The sequence below is a fragment of the Haliotis asinina genome, chromosome 5 (genome assembly GCF_037392515.1).
Source record: "Haliotis asinina isolate JCU_RB_2024 chromosome 5, JCU_Hal_asi_v2, whole genome shotgun sequence".
Classification (NCBI taxonomy): Eukaryota; Metazoa; Mollusca; class Gastropoda; order Lepetellida; family Haliotidae; genus Haliotis; species Haliotis asinina.
In genome coordinates, this window is record NC_090284.1 from 36,755,034 (window position 1) to 36,771,193 (window position 16,160).

Here is a 16,160-nt window from a genome sequence, read left to right on the forward strand (position 1 = left end):
GAGCGGTTACTTCCCTTGGATAAGTATTTGCAACTGAGTGTCTGTGTTGATATGCTCGGGTATTTTGCAGGTTGTCCTCATCCTGTAGAAAATATTCAACGATGGCGGCTGGCGCGGCTGCGGCCTTGTTAGATGAATTGATGGGACGAGATCGGAATCTCGCCCCTTCAGAGCAGAGAAGTGAGACACATTGGAGTGATCCTGAGGTATATTATAAAACTTTTAGATATGTGTGAAATCATTTCGTAATCTGTCTGGTGCGTTGTTGCACGTCGAAAATAAGCGACGGAGTCGTAACAACCGCAATCACATGACTTGACTACTGCAACAGAAATAAGGATGTGTCAAATAAGGTGCATTTGTTATTATGATGGTGATGATAAATAAGTCACATATGTATCGTGTTTTCTAAGAAGTAATGTTTATATGTTTCAAGCGGCGATCAACTGGAAGGGTCGTCATGGCGAACGAGTTTTGGTGATCGAAACTCGAGAGAACACGTGCTTGTGTACGTGTGGCGATCAAATAGTGCAATGTTTTCATTTTACAGAAAAACGAGTCATAGTTTGTCTCAAGCATTGAATGAATATCTTTTGTCAGTACCCCCAATTTCTGCACGTCTTCCCAATACCCACATAAAAACAAATGTAGCAGTAAGTTATCATTTTAAGTAACATTAATAAACAGTACCTCTAGGTAGGATCATGGACATAAATATGACAATTATGGATTGTAATTGAGCCGTGTTGAGTTCAAAGCAGATAAGAACTTGTGACCAGTAACAAAAGTTACTGTGATGACATAAATCATGGTATGTAATGTCCTTTTGTTTTGTCTGTATGTTAAGTACACCTAGTAAGTAGTTATGTGGGAGTCATTGGGTTGTTTTGTGGCCTGTTTTTATTTGAACATGTTGAATGAGAATAAACCACATTCTTTGTTTTGTGACCTCATACTTTTCATTGTTCACCTATATGTGATGTTAACCACTTTTACCTTTTTTTTTTCAAAATTGGATAGGATGACAGATCCTGGCCAGAGAAAATGATGTCCCTCTGTTTGCGACATTGCTTATCCCATGATGAGTCATACTGAACCAACCTAAAAGGAAATGCAGAAGATAATTGTATTGTAATGAACCATGTTACTGGAACTCTTGCTTTTTGGGGTGTTCAAGAATTATGCACAATAAGTTGAATATTGTTGTTATAAAAACCTGACCTTTTCCATCATATGACATGTTCTCTTTCACAGGTATGCAAGTATTTTTTGTGTGGATTTTGCCCACATGAGCTGTTTGTCAACACACGAGCAGATTTGGGTATGTATATTATGTAAAATATGTTGTTTTTGTAACATTTCTGGTCATTTCCTTGATATTAGTGTATTAGAACATACACTGAAAGTGAAACGTCATTCTCACAGCAATAAAGGAGATGTTCCTCTATATATTGTTATCCTTCCTTACTGCTTTAACTTCCAAATGCCTTTCAAAGAAGTCATGAAGAGATGAAGTTCTTAAAAAGTTGGGGTATGGGTGTGAGTCTATTGTAATTTTTGATATCTGTTTTTCAGGTCCCTGTGATAAGATTCATGATGACGTTTTGCGCAAAGAGTAAGTTGTGTAAAAGGCAACCAAGCTAAATGTGTATAATTATACATACTTGTTCAGAAAACTAGCATGTGTAAAACACAGTGATCAGTACTTGAGAGCTTCAAGTTACTGATTATGACCACAGATAAGCCAGAATAACCTAAAAGTAATTCTGTGGAAAGTGTTTGACTTCTCTAAAGGTTACACTTTCATAATCTTCTTCAAACTTTTTTTCTTGTGGTGAAAAAGTGCCATCATTTCTCATGTGAGCAAACAAACGAAAATGCCTTAATCAGTGAAGGTGTCACAATAGTAGACTTGTTTTAGAAAAACAGTATTTTCCAGCATTGTTATATTTTAATTCTAGGTTTTGCTCTATGAAAGTCAGGTAATGATAATCATAACTAAGGTTAAGCAGCAGCTCTTTGCTGTATTGTTGGACAGTTTTTATGTTTTTATGACCTGTCACTGCTGTGGTTTTCTATGGGTTTACTATTTCTAATTTGTAAACAGTTTGTTGACATGTGATTGTCCTGCAATAACAAATAGAACTTTTAACGTTCTCTGTTATATATAGTTATCTACGGTTATATGTGATACATCAATATCTTTCCAAACACAGGGTTCTGTATCAAGTATACAGTGTAAGGTGGATAAGTGCTGATGAAACAAATGCATTTAGAGTCTCATGCAGACACTTTTCTTGTCTTTAGTATCATTTTACAAATGCGGGCCATGCTGAATACAGGAAAATGTCACAACCTCTCAGGAGTCTACCTTTGTTGTTCTATTTATTTTTTCACTCTGTTGTTCATACAATTTACAAACATAGAAATAGAAAGAGAGCAGAACTGCTAATTTCGTGTATAGTGCCCAGTTAAAACTCATTATCAGGTGAAAAAAAAACTTACTAACTTTAAATAGATGTATGATTAGGTTGTGATGTTAGGTTTACCATATGTGTTATTAATTCTTCCAGATACGTGAAGAGTTCACGGTTTGAGAGGATGGGTTATGAGGATGATTTCATGCGGTTCTTACAAGGTCTTATATCTGATGTGGAGAAGCGAATACGCAGAGGACATATGCGGCTTGCATTGAACAGCACACAGGGATCTGTAAGTATTGATTAGTGTGATAAGACTAAGAGTTACTTATGATTGCATGTATGTTGATCACACTTTGAACCACTTGTTTGAGGCCGGACAGAAAAGCCATTGTGATCAAATCAGTAACCCATGTCACTAAACAATATTGACTCGCTCTGTATCCATGTCTCATATTTGATCAGTTAAGATTATTAAGTAGATATACTTACATAAAGTTTGCATGGCCTTTATTGGTATTGTCAGCTTGAGGTGGGGAAACATGTTGGTCTTGATGTAATTTCTAAGAATAAGAAGTTAATGTTTATATTGTATTTTTCAGCTTAATGGTAATTTGCCAACTCAGAAAGAAGAAAAAATAACCATGCTTACAGAGAAAATTAATGAACTTGTCAATCAGGTAAGTATGTAATTTCTGTGGTGAAAGTGATGTACAACTCCAATTATTTATGATGCCCCATCAACAGTGCAACTCTGCGTGTGACCTTTGTTATTTATATATGTCCAACTGACACACTCTAAGATGCTGTGTTTTAGGTAGCTGTGTGATCTGAAGTAACCATTGAAATCCAGGAAGGAAAATCATGGCCATTTGCCATACCTCTTTTGTATAAAACTGAATGATATGGTGATCTTTTCATCAAGATACTGAGATCAAATTCATCAAGTCCTAAGATCAGACCTACCAAAGAAAAAAGCAGAAAAGCCCACATTAATTGTGGAAGTAACAATATAAACATATTGAAACTAAAAACAGCAAGGAAAGACGATGAAGAAGCAACATTTTCATATCAGCAAACTACTGCACATGTGCATTACGATCCACATGTCTTTGAAATGTCTTGGCAACTATGAATCACCTCTCGTAGAAAAAGTATTGAATATGAGGAAATAATTACTGCCTATCATTGCATATGAATTGAAAGAAAATGTAATGAGTATGCAGAAAAGTATTAAGATGATGATGATGATAAATGCCAAATAAAACAACAGAAATACTTTGAAAAGGGAATGTAATTTTTGTTGGAAAATGGCAATTTGCAGTCAAAAGATGCAAGCAAAATCAAAGTTGCAGGTTTTTCATTTTATGATGCCGTTTTAGCAATTTTAAAGTTGCTGATTTAACTGTTGCAGTAATGAGGTGTTATATTTATATTGCTGTTTCCACGATTAATGTGGGCTTTTTTTTTTCTGCCCTGTGGGAAAGTTTCCTTAGGTAGGCCTGAAGATTTACCCTATCACAAAAGAGGTTAATGTGATAGATTTAACCTAGGTACTGTGAAATATTTTACCTTCCCTGTGTGTTTTATGTGTGTCTCCATTCTGTAATGTTATATAGTAAAGTACCCTTGCATTATTGTAGTTTATATGACATATGACATACTTGTCTTGGGTCCCATGACTGTGCTAAAATAAACAAAAGAGATGCTCAGAATCTCCACTGAGAACATATTGATATTATATCTGTCATCAAAAGTTTCTAAAAGACTCAAGGGTAATATTCTGTTTGTCGTCAAAGTCATATTTCCAACATTGTAAGTTTTTAAACTGTTGCCAAAGTAATAAGCAGTGCTCTCTCTCTCTGTGTGAGAGAGTGAGTGAGAGAGAGAGAAAAGAACCGCTTACAACATCAGTGGCAGGGGGATTGTCATTTGATTGTAACACCTCATCAGCCAATATCTCCCGTTGAAGCAACATCCCAGATTGGAATGAAAGATCAATTTGTTGGATGAAAATGAATAGATGAAGTCAGTTTCTTTTTGAGGTGAGGTAGTCTTGTGGTTAGACCGTTCTCTTGTTGTGCCAAAGGCTTGAGTTCAGTTGTCAACAACAATGTGTGAAGCCCATTTCTGGTGTCCCCCTACAGTGATATTGGTGTGATATTGATAGAAGCTGTGTGAAACCCAAGTCAATCACTCACTTGTTGTGTGAAAGTAACAAAGTGTGTGGTATTCCAGGCTGAACAACTCGGTTGTGAGGGGAAGGTGGAAGAGGCACAAGGGGTGATGAAACTCTGTGATCAGCTCAGAGAAGAAAGAAGACAGTTAGAAAATGTGAGTTTTTTTGTTTTAGCCCTACTACTAGCCAATTAATTATTTCCTTTATCTGCGTTACATGCAACACATATTTTGAGTATAATGCACAATGGAAGTCTAATATTCTTCAGACATGCACAAATATTAGATTCTGCATTGATTCATTTAATTTTACAAATGTTAGTTATGTACATGGTATAGTCATAGGATAGTCTTATGATTGGTAGTTGACAGCAATTTGTGTATATTCTATTGTCTGTGCTATTGATTCTGATGTATTGTCAATTTTAACAGAATAAATGCTTAGCAGTAGATGTTACAGCATGTTTAGAGCTAAGTACGTTTTCCCTTTGTATGAAAAGTAGAATGTTATGTAACATAATTATCTTAATATGTGTGATATCACAAACAGGATATGTCGTCAATCCAGCATGTTTAGTGAGTCGTATCAGTCTAGTGAAACATGGTTTTGATATCAGTATAAAAGTCTCATTTTTCATTTGAATTTCTCAACATGCTTTTCATATAATTTCAGGTTTTTAGATCCACATTGTGCATGTTTGATAAAAAATCCAAACCTTAGTTCATTTTCTAGGGATTCAATTTGTTCGCATATATTTAGCAATTTAGTACCTTTATGATTATTTTGAACATGAGAAATTTAGCAGGAAAGTCAACATGTCTTTGACCTAACTTAATATTGAGTATATGAATTTAATGGATTTCTTTCAATGACATACTTGATGAGAATACTTGATATGTAAGAATTCAAGGTTAAAACAATACTGGCCAGATGTTATGACTTAATGGATCAGTTAAATAGGTCTGGACACTTGGTTGATTGTGTCATTTTGACCTGATGATGTTGATAATTAGTTATCATGCTAATCAGTGGATTGTCTGAACCAGTCTTGTTTAGTTGAAGACAACTGATGTTGAAGGAATATTTTTTAGTATGGCAATAAACAGCAAACAGTAACATATCTTTATGTTCTGTGACAAACATATAGAGTCAGTTTGCTTTTGATTCATCAAAATGACACCCCTTCAAGCCATGAGGTTCCCTAACATATTTTTAATCTGTACATCTGTCCATGTAAATTTGCCTTTTCCGGGGCAGAACATAGAATCACTTTGTCTTCACCAAACTAGGCAATAGATCGGTCATGATGAAATGTTGCTATTTGGTAAGTCAGGATTTCTGAACAAAATATTTTGTGTGTTTCAGTGGAAACAAGGGGGTCTTGGTGCTCTTTTCCAGAGCAGAACATTTAAAGTTGAAACCACTTATAATGTACCAAAATCAGCACCTAGATGTATGTGGTTGTGAACTGATGCCTTTCGGTACTCTATATAATATAATAATGTTTGCTTGTCCATGGTAAAAAGTTTGACTGAAATCTGTGGTAGTGCTCTTTCCAGGGGCAGAACTTTATAGGTGTTCAGTGTTTCTTCCCCAAATTTGGCACCTAGATAAGTCTGGTGATGAACTGGGTTTTTTGGGGGTTTTTTTTTATTGTTGAGCATGTTTTAATAAAGTAGTTTTTGCATTTCCATGGCAACATGTTTGACTTCGACTGAAATTGTTAATAGTACTCGATTCTCCTACTGAACTTTAATACTCTTCTTCCACTTTATAGATATTTAAGTACCTAATGGACGTGGAAAAAATGTATTCATGAAGAGTATTTTACCTTTGTTTGAGATATTGATGACTTTGACTTCTTTTATTATATAGTATTTCCCTCAGGTTATAATGTGCAAAATTTTTAACACTTGGGTTGTTGGAGAATTGACTTTGATACTAACATGCAAAACTGACTTCAGTGTATATATCCAGTATCAACCGGTGAAATCTGTACCTTGTTTTGATAGAAAGTTGATCTCTAAATCCTTTGCTTACTGAGAGTCTTGATTAAGATTTGGATTTAGTGGTTTCGTATGCACAGTAGGACAGTGACTTTTGTCAGAAGAATTTCTAAACATATATTGAAAATAATGCATACACCTGTTTAGATGATAGTTTCATTCTTTGCTGCTGTCAGAGGATTGTTATTCCTCATCATCCAATGTTTTATGTGGTCTTGCCCACATTACTTGTAGGACATGGAAAGCAACCAGTTGAATCCTTTGTAGCCAGTGTTTGAAATGATTGCAGTCCCAGTGGCCCAGTGTTGGTTATTATTGCATCAGGCTGGCAGTTTCAAATATTTGCAGGCCCCTATGGCCTTCAGTGATTAATCTCTCATTTTTTTCTGTCAATCAGAATCTTTCCCATATTTTGTCATGAGCATTAGAGAACCATCCATGATTCATCAACAGCCAGACGTGCCATAGCCTCTGTGCCATAGCCTTGGTGATTGATTTTTGTAGATGTAGGGTGAAACTGTGTACAGTGTATTGTATTTTGTGTTTGTTGGTTTGACTGTAACAAAAGTCTGTACCTGTAGATGTTTGAAGCCTTCAGGCCAAAACAGGCCCAGGTGGCCAACTGGCAAATTAAAGTATTGCAAACACTGCTTTCAGTTGTAGTAATTATGTTTTGTTTCATTTCTAAAGTCTTCAGAAATAAGTGTAGATAATATTGGTCTCTCTAATACAGTCGTTCCTTTTGCCTTGGTATTTTGCATATATATCATGATAGATGATGTTGTGAAAACAAAACCACAATGTATGAATGGTGCATTTGACTGTAGGTCCATACTTAAAGCAGTTCCCCACAAGTGTAGGACTCGCACAAATATATTGAAAAGGATAAGATCTTTGACAGTGGTAATGCAGTGTAACGTCTTTGACTTTGTGGATATTCTTGGTTATGAGAGAGTTTTGTGTTTTTGTTTCTTTTTTGCCCTACAGTAGGTTGCATGATTTCTAAAAACAAAACGGTAGAATTTGAAGGAAATTGAATTCAGAGAAAAGAGGTGTTTTTCACCCAAACAGCACTGATGATGGCTCTACAGAACAAATGTTCGATCCTTTCAAAAGAGCTTCTTGAGACAAGGGTGTTGTATTTTCACAGAATCCTAATGCAGAGCTGCCTCAGCTCAAACAGATGGAGGTGTGTGACACATGTGGGGCATTCCTCATTGTGGGCGACATGCCACAGCGTTTGGATGAACATCTGCTTGGGAAGCAGCACGCAGGATATGCACAGGTCCGAGCCACGGTTGACAAGATTAAGGTAAGGGAAGAACCAGACAGGGCCTAATTGTGTGTCCTTTCATCTTGTAGAACGAGACGGGTGCGTATTACACTGATCCTGAGAAGACCCTGGAAGTGTGTGGATGTTGCTCTGCTTTGTTAGTTGTTGGGGATGCCCAGCAGCGCATCGATGAACACTTAATGGGGAAACAACATATGGGGTATGCCAGAATCCGTGCCTTTTTAGAAGAACACAAACAGGTATGCTTTGGCAAACATTGTCTTTCGGTTCTTTCTTCTTCTTTTTTTTTCCTCACGAAATTTCAAAGACTTGTTCTGAGAAGTTTTCTGTCTGGTGTAAATGAAATCAGGATAAATGTAATGTTAATATAATGCTTCTGTACCTGGCATCCCCATATTATAAATAATGCCCTTTGTAGTTTTGAGCTTTGTACATTTGTAGCATGTTGGATATTCAATATGGAGATATTCCACTTTCAGAAAAAAATACAAGCAGACATGGATGAAAGAGAAGCCAAAGAGGCCAAACTGGCTCAGGAACGTGAAGAAAGAGAAAAAGAGAGGGAAAAAGAAAGAGAAGATAGACGTAGGAAAGAAAAAGAGAAAGAAGATGAAAAGAAGAGGGAGAGGGAAAAGGAGCGTGAAAAAAGGAGGAAACGTAGCAGATCTCGCAGTAGACGATCACGAAGTAGAGACAGAAGATCACGTAGCCGTGACCGAAGGAGAAGCTCAAGTCGAGACAGGTAAGGTCTGCTAAATGTTGGTAAACATAACATGGGAAGTTGATGAATTTGTAATTCTCTTTGATTGCGTATTTAATCTTGATAATTCGCAATGCTCATTAAATTCAGAGATCAAATATTCTTTACTCTTTCAGAAAAAGAAGATCTCGCAGTCGTAGCCGACATCGTCACAGGTCTCGAAGTCGAGACCGTCATAAGTCTAGCCGGCACCGATCAAGATCAAGAAGTAGAGGTCGCAGGTCAAGAAGCAGAGATCGTAGATCAAGGAGTAGAGGACGCAGGTCACGTAGCAGGGATCGAAGGTCACGCAGCAGAGGAAAAAGTCGACGGTCACGAAGTAGAGATAGACGTTCTCGCAGTAGAGACAAGAGCTCAAGGAAACGCTCAAGAAGCCGAGACAAAAATCGTAAGAGCAGAGAAAAAGGTACGATTACTACCTCCTGTACTATGCTACTGAACTTCAGAACAGATTCATTTAACATGTTTAATTAGTTAAAATATTTGTATATGTTGACTCCTTTGCAAAATTTTCATCCTTCTCAAAATCTCCTTTCAACTGGAATTTGAAATATCACATTTTGATCTTCCTGTGGAGATTCAAGGTAAAATTCACAAGGGATCAAGTTGTTGTGACCTAAGTGATAATGTATTTGCAGCAGGCGTAAGATTATTCCACACTGTTGTTCCACAAATTATAATCCTTAAAACATTACAGCAAGATTGTGAAAGCCAGTGCCTTCGGTCCACTTAATGTTAACAGTGCCTGTTACTCAGTAATTTAAAGTGTGTGATCGCTTATGACTCAAGTTGTCTGTATGGTTTATCATTGTGTGTGCTTTCAGATGGAACGGATTGCACATACATGAATGTTATTTCTGACCTTTTCCAACATTTTCCGTTTCAAAGAAAATGTGGGAATGAAAACCCACACGCTTAACAATATGTTTTGAAAGCATTTTTACACCACTGATGGCTCTAACACATCAATATCACTTTAAATGATCTAACCACAAGCTTTCAATGCCGACAGTGATAAGGCACAGTGCCAGTTTTAAGTCCCAGTGAGCATAACCAAATGGTACACCTGATTGTTGTTCATACGTTTTGTCACTGCCTTGTGTGGACCAGTCTTCATTACACCCTGCAGTGATATTTTTTGACTATGGCGTTAATGAACATTTACTCATTTATCCCATCCTCGTGAGTTGGCTGACAGATTACCCTCATCTCGTTCAAACAGGGAAGAAGAGTGAAGAGAAGGATTACAACGGGAGGCAGTCCACAGAGAAAGACAAGGAGGAAGTAAGGGAGAAGGTAGCCGAAAAAGACACTTACACCAAGATCAGTGAAACCAAAACACCGAGTGATAACGACAAGACAGAGGAGATGCCAATGGAGCAGGAGACAAAAGCACCAGCAGCCACTGAATCAGAAGGTGACTCAAAATAAGATGCTTGAGGTACCTTGAAGACATTACAGGTAAGTGAAAACAATGATGGCACACCTTGCTGCTGTTAGTGTAAACAACTTTCACTTTCCAGCTCAACAGGTGAGTGAACATTTAACATAATCTCTTCGTCTATGGAGCCTGCTGAAATTTGTACTGTGGATTTGTACTGAGTGGATCTTTTGATTCATTAGCATGAAACTGTTTCATTTTCTGTCATTTGGGAAAATACAGAAGATGTTATTTTAGCAGGTTTCATTTGGGGTGATATCTTGTGTGCATATGCCTTCACTTCAGAAACTGTATTATTTCATTCTTACACTATCTACTTTAAATGTGCATATTGAATGTGTGAGGCTGCTGATATAAGATATAACCTCAAGAATAGGACGGAGAGCTTGTGAAAGTAAAACACAAAAATATTTTCTGGTTTGTATAAAATATCTCATATTTCCTTCTAGTAATGGGAGTGGTTGGAGGGCATAAAGCAGGTATCTCTATTATTTAACATATTTTGGCCTTGCTTGTAGGACACAAGTGTACATACATATCCTGCTTTTCTTCCAACCATTTTTATCATCTTCCAACCATTCCTATCATCCAGAAAATATTTGATGTTGATTTCTTAGAAATCAAATATTCTTTTTATGACAATAACTACCGATCTCTTCAGTTATTTTAAAATATTCTAAATTGGAAAGCCTTTTTTGTCAAGTAAATTTTGTTTCTAATAATGTCAGTTGTTGAAGTATTTTGAAATGTAATTGCGCATGAAGTAGACAAAGTTTGCTTTAATGGAACACCTAAGATGGAGCACCTGCTACTCTTGTAGCATCAACTATGTAGCGTTAATGCCTCTCTCGCCCCAAGTGATGCCACTAGCATAAGACGATGTAGCGAGAGCCTGTCAGATGAAGGAACCACATCACCGCTGTTCATTTCACAATTACGGAATAACAAAGTTATATCTCACCAGGTATTTCATGTGGTGACAGATCAATATTTAGAGCAATTTGCCTTTGATAACAACTTGTGACACTTTGTGATGGTTCTCAGAGCTAAATTTGAAAAAAATGCAAAGTTGTTATCATAGGCAAACTTATGTCAATGCATGTTCCTGTTTTGAGTTGAAGTAACGGATAATGCATTCCACATTCAGTGGTCACTGCTATCAATTTTTCACTCCGAGAAGGGGTCATTTCATAGGTTAAGAAAGCAAGCAAACAGTTTCTGTGCAGTGCAGTGTTTGTATTTTTTGTAATAAAGCACAATCGTGCTAAGCTACAGAATATAGTTTCCAATGAAAAGGAAATTCAGTGTTTTATTTTACAGTATTGTTCCATTTTGGCAGTATCGCCATATAGCTGGAATATTGCTGAGTGCGACTAACAACCTAACCAACCTTTTGGCAGTGAAGTAATTAAAGGCACCCATTAGCCATACATTTCTTACTTTAGGACTCTGAACATGTTTTTCCTTCACATGAGATTCACAGATCTCTGTTGTAAGAATATTACGTATTTGGCCCATGAGAAATTGTCTTAAAATTATTATCTATCAATAACACCCTTGATCCATTTCAAATTTAGGAATTCAAAATTCTACAGCAATATGTGGCTAGGCCGACATAAGGGAGCCTAAAATACCAAGTAATGTGTGACTGGTTTAAATATAAGGTTTCTGTTGCACTCAAGCCGAGATGGGAGAAATGAGGAGAGTCTGCGCTCATCCTCCATGAGAATAGCCATGGGACATCGGAGCTGCGCTTTCATCTCTCGTCTTATTACGTTCAGAGAGGTGGGTCGTATCTACACTGATTGTACTATATCACAAGCTGTTATTTAGGCAGTAGCAAACCCACAAATCGTGTTGAACCGCTTTTCATTTTGTTGTTATGTCTGGTTGTCTTTGCAGCTTGCTCCAAGGTGCCTGCGGAGGACAAAGTTTTGCAGGATTGCGGAACAACTGAAAACAGAAAGATTGTACTGGTTACATCTGTTTACAACTTAAATTTGGATTATATGTAATTGGGATTTGAAAGGTTAGATCTTTTTTGTCGATAAATAGTTTGTCCTCGTCTCCATAATTCATTTTATTGCCATTTTTTCCACTGTAGAGATTCATTTCTTGTACATTTTGTAAGTTTTTAAATTTAAAGCCCACCATTGCAGGTTCTGGATCAGGCTACTGAATAAAGGATATATTGTTTGCTGTCCATAAAATAAAATTGCTGAATTATGACAGAGTGGGTTATTCTTTCTGGACAAGTTTGACATTGTGATTGACACAGTGGAGATCAGAAACAATTCTTTCGACTCTTGTGCAAGGTTTGCCCGGATGTAGTAATCAATTATGGATCAAGCAAACCAATCCACGTCCACTGACAGAACCCGCCAGTTCACATCATGACAACCTGATTACTTCAGGATTTCCCCCTACATGGAGCAGATACATCAATAGGACACTAATGTATTGTTCAAAGTGGCATTAAACCAAACTCATTTACATGACCTTTGTCAGCTCATAAGATTCTGAAATCTGTGGGAATCATCTCTTCAGATGAAACAATTTAGATGCAGATGGAAGCCAATCTGATCAATATTTTTGATAGTCATACAAATGCATGAGGGTCTTCCTCTTGAACATTGTTTGACTGGAATGTTATAAGAACTCTTAATGACTTAAGTAACGGAAGGAAGGTTGGTTCTATTAAATCAAACTGTCATAACGACAATCCTGGACAGCATGAACAAGAGGCTGATAATGGAAGTGAGCCATTTCCCAAGCCAGGTCACATACTGTTTGAGAGCACAGGTGGACATGGGTGCCACAATTCACAATGCAGAGTTCTGTCCCCAGGGTAGGCCACGTTGTGGGCTCAAATCAAGTGTGCCTGATTCAGTTTCTGGGTTTGTCAGAACTCTTATATACCATTGCTAATGGGTTTTGGTAAATGGGTAAGTGCACTCCTGAAACATTTCAATAACATGGTATCTTGCTCACCGACGAAAGGGTCAAATACAACTCCAATACTGTTGTATGAAACTAACCAGAACACTTGATAATTATTTTCATTAATTTTTACCTGAATATATTTAGGTAATAATAAGTCCAAACGTCCAAACATAAGTGTTGATGCTTACTGGTAATTTTTTCGTAATTAGACAGCTGTGGAGACCACCTGATTCTGAAACCAGGTCACTGCTTGTACGTTTGGAAGTTTTCATATGTGTAGTTTGCGTATTTGTGTATTACCAAGGGAAATCTTTTTGACATATTGGTCAGCTGTGTCAGTATCGCCTTTGAGGGGAAATATTTGTATAATCAGAACAGACCTACCAAGGAAAGCCAGCAGAGAGCAGCTAAATGATAGAATATATACACACTTTGAATAGTCACAGGAACACGCATTTAAAACTCCCCTTACTGTTAGCACTGAAATGGCACTGGCAGGGTTTATTCACTTTTAGGTTTCTTGTTTATGATATTTTGTAGCTGTCCTTGGTCCTTCTTGAGTACAATAAGTGAGTGGGAACATTGTTCATTAGCTCCCTTCATATTATCAATTTTGGACATGCCTTCAGGTAAGGAACAGTATCACCAATATCATTTGATGGCAAGTCACAACCAGTTAATAGAATTATAAACGTTATATTAAGCATTCTGTTCTGTTTTTGAAATATAGGAACAAAATCAGTGAAAGAGTCAATGGCATTACTTTAATCACTATCAGATGACCTTATGCAATATATTTTTATGGCAGTGTAACTGTTTAACCCATTTTCCCTATTCCATTTGTATGTCCCGAGGAACTTACAAATAACAACTGAAACACATTAACGTAAAAAAAACTTTTATGAATGTAAAAACAATACATTCAGTACAAAATCAGATTCAGATTATTTTGCTTGTTTCAAGGAAGAACAAGTCTTCAAATAGGCACAGAGTTTTCTTTAGATTTTCATAATTATGTAAAAGTTCAAACTGTCCTAGCCACACCAAATATCCATCTATTACAGAGTGAACAGTCTCTTGATGAAGCTGAAGACACTGCAGCAGCATTCTGTCTCAAACAACTGTGGCTGACTTGGTTCTTCCAGGTGGCTCACATCAATCAGGACATAGGATTCTGTTTTTACAGGCTGTACTATAAATGGCTGTGTGGGATCTCCCAAGTCTATCTCCGGGATATCCTGCTTCAAGTTCATTGAGGAATGTACTGCACATGACTTTATTGGATCTCCTAAGTCTATCGCAAAGATGTCCTGTTGCAAGTTTATGGAAGTACCACACAGTGACCGAAGCGTAGGGTGAGGGACAGGGTGATGGGTGATGGGTGGGGAATCAGCTTCAGCAGCTGGCAGCTTAGAGAGGAAGAAAAGGCAGTGTAATCAGACAGATGATGTGTGTAAAATGGTTAATATGATGTGATTCTTTCTGCCCCATTACAAAAAAAAAACTTTTATCCCAGGTGAACATGTCAAAGTGTCTAGTGCTTTTAATCAGCCACTGTTTGCATTTATTCATGAGATTAGATCCAGTAAATGGTGACTATCAACTCCAAATCACAACCGTCTGTGTTATATCATGGGGAAAACGCCCAAGATGACCTACTGGGAGAGGGACTGGATGGTCGGATGGGGAGGCAGCAATGGTAGGTCGCTGAGACTTTTTCAACTCTTCCAGAGCTGCCGAGGGAAATGGTGCATGAATCTTTGTGAAAGGACTTCAAAATGAACTTGGGTGAATATCGGGAATCATTGGACCCTCTATCATCTATACCTCTCACATAATTATGTTGATAAATAGTCTTTGTGAAAAAGACAATATAAGACCCTTTCGTAAGTTATAAGGCTCGCCTCCAGAGTCGTAGCTTATGAAGTTCTTGTTCGCTAACTACCAAGGAACGCCATTGGCAATCAAATATTTTTACGTTCTTTCTTATGAGTATGAAAACTAGATTCGACTTGAAAGACCTAAATGATATACCTTGATGATAAACACTTGCAACGCTCGTGAACATGGTGCAAAGGTGGTCACAAGTGTGGATGAAATCGTAAAAGGATAGCAGTGTTGTGGACTTTGCAAATCTGATGCTAAACAACAATGGCGTCGTTTGAAGAGAACCGTCACCACGGAGATGGTCTCGCGAGATCACATCGTCTGGTTTAGTGAACTGGCACTGGGGTCGTGCTGCGCTAAAAATGCTATCGGTCTCGTCGAGCGAGAAGGGTTCATGCCACATGAAACAGTGAGACGGCGAGTATAGAGTTACGCAGCTTTTAGCAATATTCCGCAACATTAAGACTGGCACCAGAAATGGGCTTCACATGGTACCAATGTGCACGTGGGGAATCGAACCCGGGTCTTCAACGTGACGAGCGGACGCTTTAACCACTATGCTACACCACCGCCCCGCATAATTCTCGACCCAACAAAGACGCAAGTCTGGGTCTTTATGTATTTTAGATAAATACTGGTTGTTCAGCTTGACCTGAGCTACTCTACATATGCATGACCCGGGAGGTCAAATGGCACAAATGGCTGGTCAACTTAATTTCTTTACATACGGGAGCAGAGAATGTTATTAGGAATGGAGATTTTTATGGATATCAACTTCTTTATATGAGAACACAACGTTTCGGAGTTAATGCTTACTCCCTCATCAGGTGATGATGTACAGGTAAAACAATAACAAAGTAACAAGTGGAATGAATTAACGAAAGCTGGAAGCCAGTATAAACAAGCACTGATAGGAAGCCGACAGTTATGATAACAATGATGGAAGCCAATGGTAATACGTTACAGATGATAGGATATGTTTACATAACACAGATAGGGAATAAGGACGATGTACATGACTGGGGATAAGGATGGAAGCCAATGGTGATACATTACGCATGATTGGATGATGTTTACATAACACATGCTTGGGGATTAAGGATGATGTACATGATTTACATGAGGGTTAATGAGCATGATTACATGAGGGTTGATGATGTACAAAACACAAGTTGATAAGGATGAATTACGTAAATAGAATGTACACAGATAGATGAGATTAATTTATCA

General features: G+C 37.5%; 2 protein-coding genes across 9 annotated transcripts; one reads left to right on the forward strand and one right to left on the reverse strand.

Moving 5' to 3' along the window:
* Positions 1-25: 25 nt before the first annotated feature.
* Positions 26-12,262, forward strand: LOC137284247 (luc7-like protein 3). 8 transcript variants are annotated; one of them, XM_067815982.1, is made up of 11 exons: positions 26-206; positions 1,255-1,321; positions 1,576-1,615; positions 2,574-2,712; positions 3,023-3,100; positions 4,659-4,754; positions 7,968-8,138; positions 8,379-8,641; positions 8,776-9,065; positions 9,882-10,120; positions 12,003-12,262. In XM_067815982.1, the coding sequence occupies exons 1-10, from the start codon at positions 102-104 to the stop codon at positions 10,088-10,090; spliced, it is 1,458 nt and encodes a 485-aa protein (XP_067672083.1). In that variant the 5' UTR covers positions 26-101; the 3' UTR covers positions 10,091-10,120; positions 12,003-12,262. The 8 variants fall into 8 exon arrangements, with proteins under 8 accessions (XP_067672083.1, XP_067672090.1, XP_067672084.1 ...); XM_067815989.1 differs by having other exon boundaries at positions 8,776-9,047; positions 12,003-12,159; XM_067815983.1 differs by lacking the exon at positions 12,003-12,262 and adding an exon at positions 11,783-11,885.
* Positions 12,263-14,034: 1,772 nt separating this feature from the next.
* On the reverse strand, positions 14,035-15,333 carry LOC137283234 (uncharacterized). Its single transcript, XM_067814665.1, has 3 exons — positions 15,194-15,333; positions 14,703-14,814; positions 14,035-14,452 (listed from the first exon to the last, which is right to left on the reverse strand). The coding sequence occupies exons 1-3, from the start codon at positions 15,331-15,333 to the stop codon at positions 14,102-14,104; spliced, it is 603 nt and encodes a 200-aa protein (XP_067670766.1). The 3' UTR covers positions 14,035-14,101.
* Positions 15,334-16,160: the final 827 nt, after the last annotated feature.

What these genes read in the sequence shown, in the direction of transcription:
- LOC137284247 (XM_067815982.1), top strand. Translation starts at nt 102, where the DNA reads ATGGCGGCTGGCGCGGCTGCGGCCTTGTTAGATGAATTGATGGGACGA. An exon ending in AGAAGCTCAAGTCGAGACAG is followed by an intron (nt 8,642 to 8,775) that starts GTAAGGTCTGCT and finishes TTACTCTTTCAG; the next exon opens with AAAAAGAAGATCTCGCAGTC. An exon ending in TCGTAAGAGCAGAGAAAAAG is followed by an intron (nt 9,066 to 9,881) that starts GTACGATTACTA and finishes TCGTTCAAACAG; the next exon opens with GGAAGAAGAGTGAAGAGAAG.
- LOC137283234 (XM_067814665.1), bottom strand. Translation starts at nt 15,333, where the DNA reads ATGTGGCATGAACCCTTCTCGCTCGACGAGACCGATAGCATTTTTAGC. An exon ending in TCTCTTCAAACGACGCCATT is followed by an intron (nt 14,815 to 15,193) that starts GTTGTTTAGCAT and finishes TTCATTTTGAAG; the next exon opens with TCCTTTCACAAAGATTCATG. An exon ending in ACCATCCAGTCCCTCTCCCA is followed by an intron (nt 14,453 to 14,702) that starts GTAGGTCATCTT and finishes TTCCTCTCTAAG; the next exon opens with CTGCCAGCTGCTGAAGCTGA.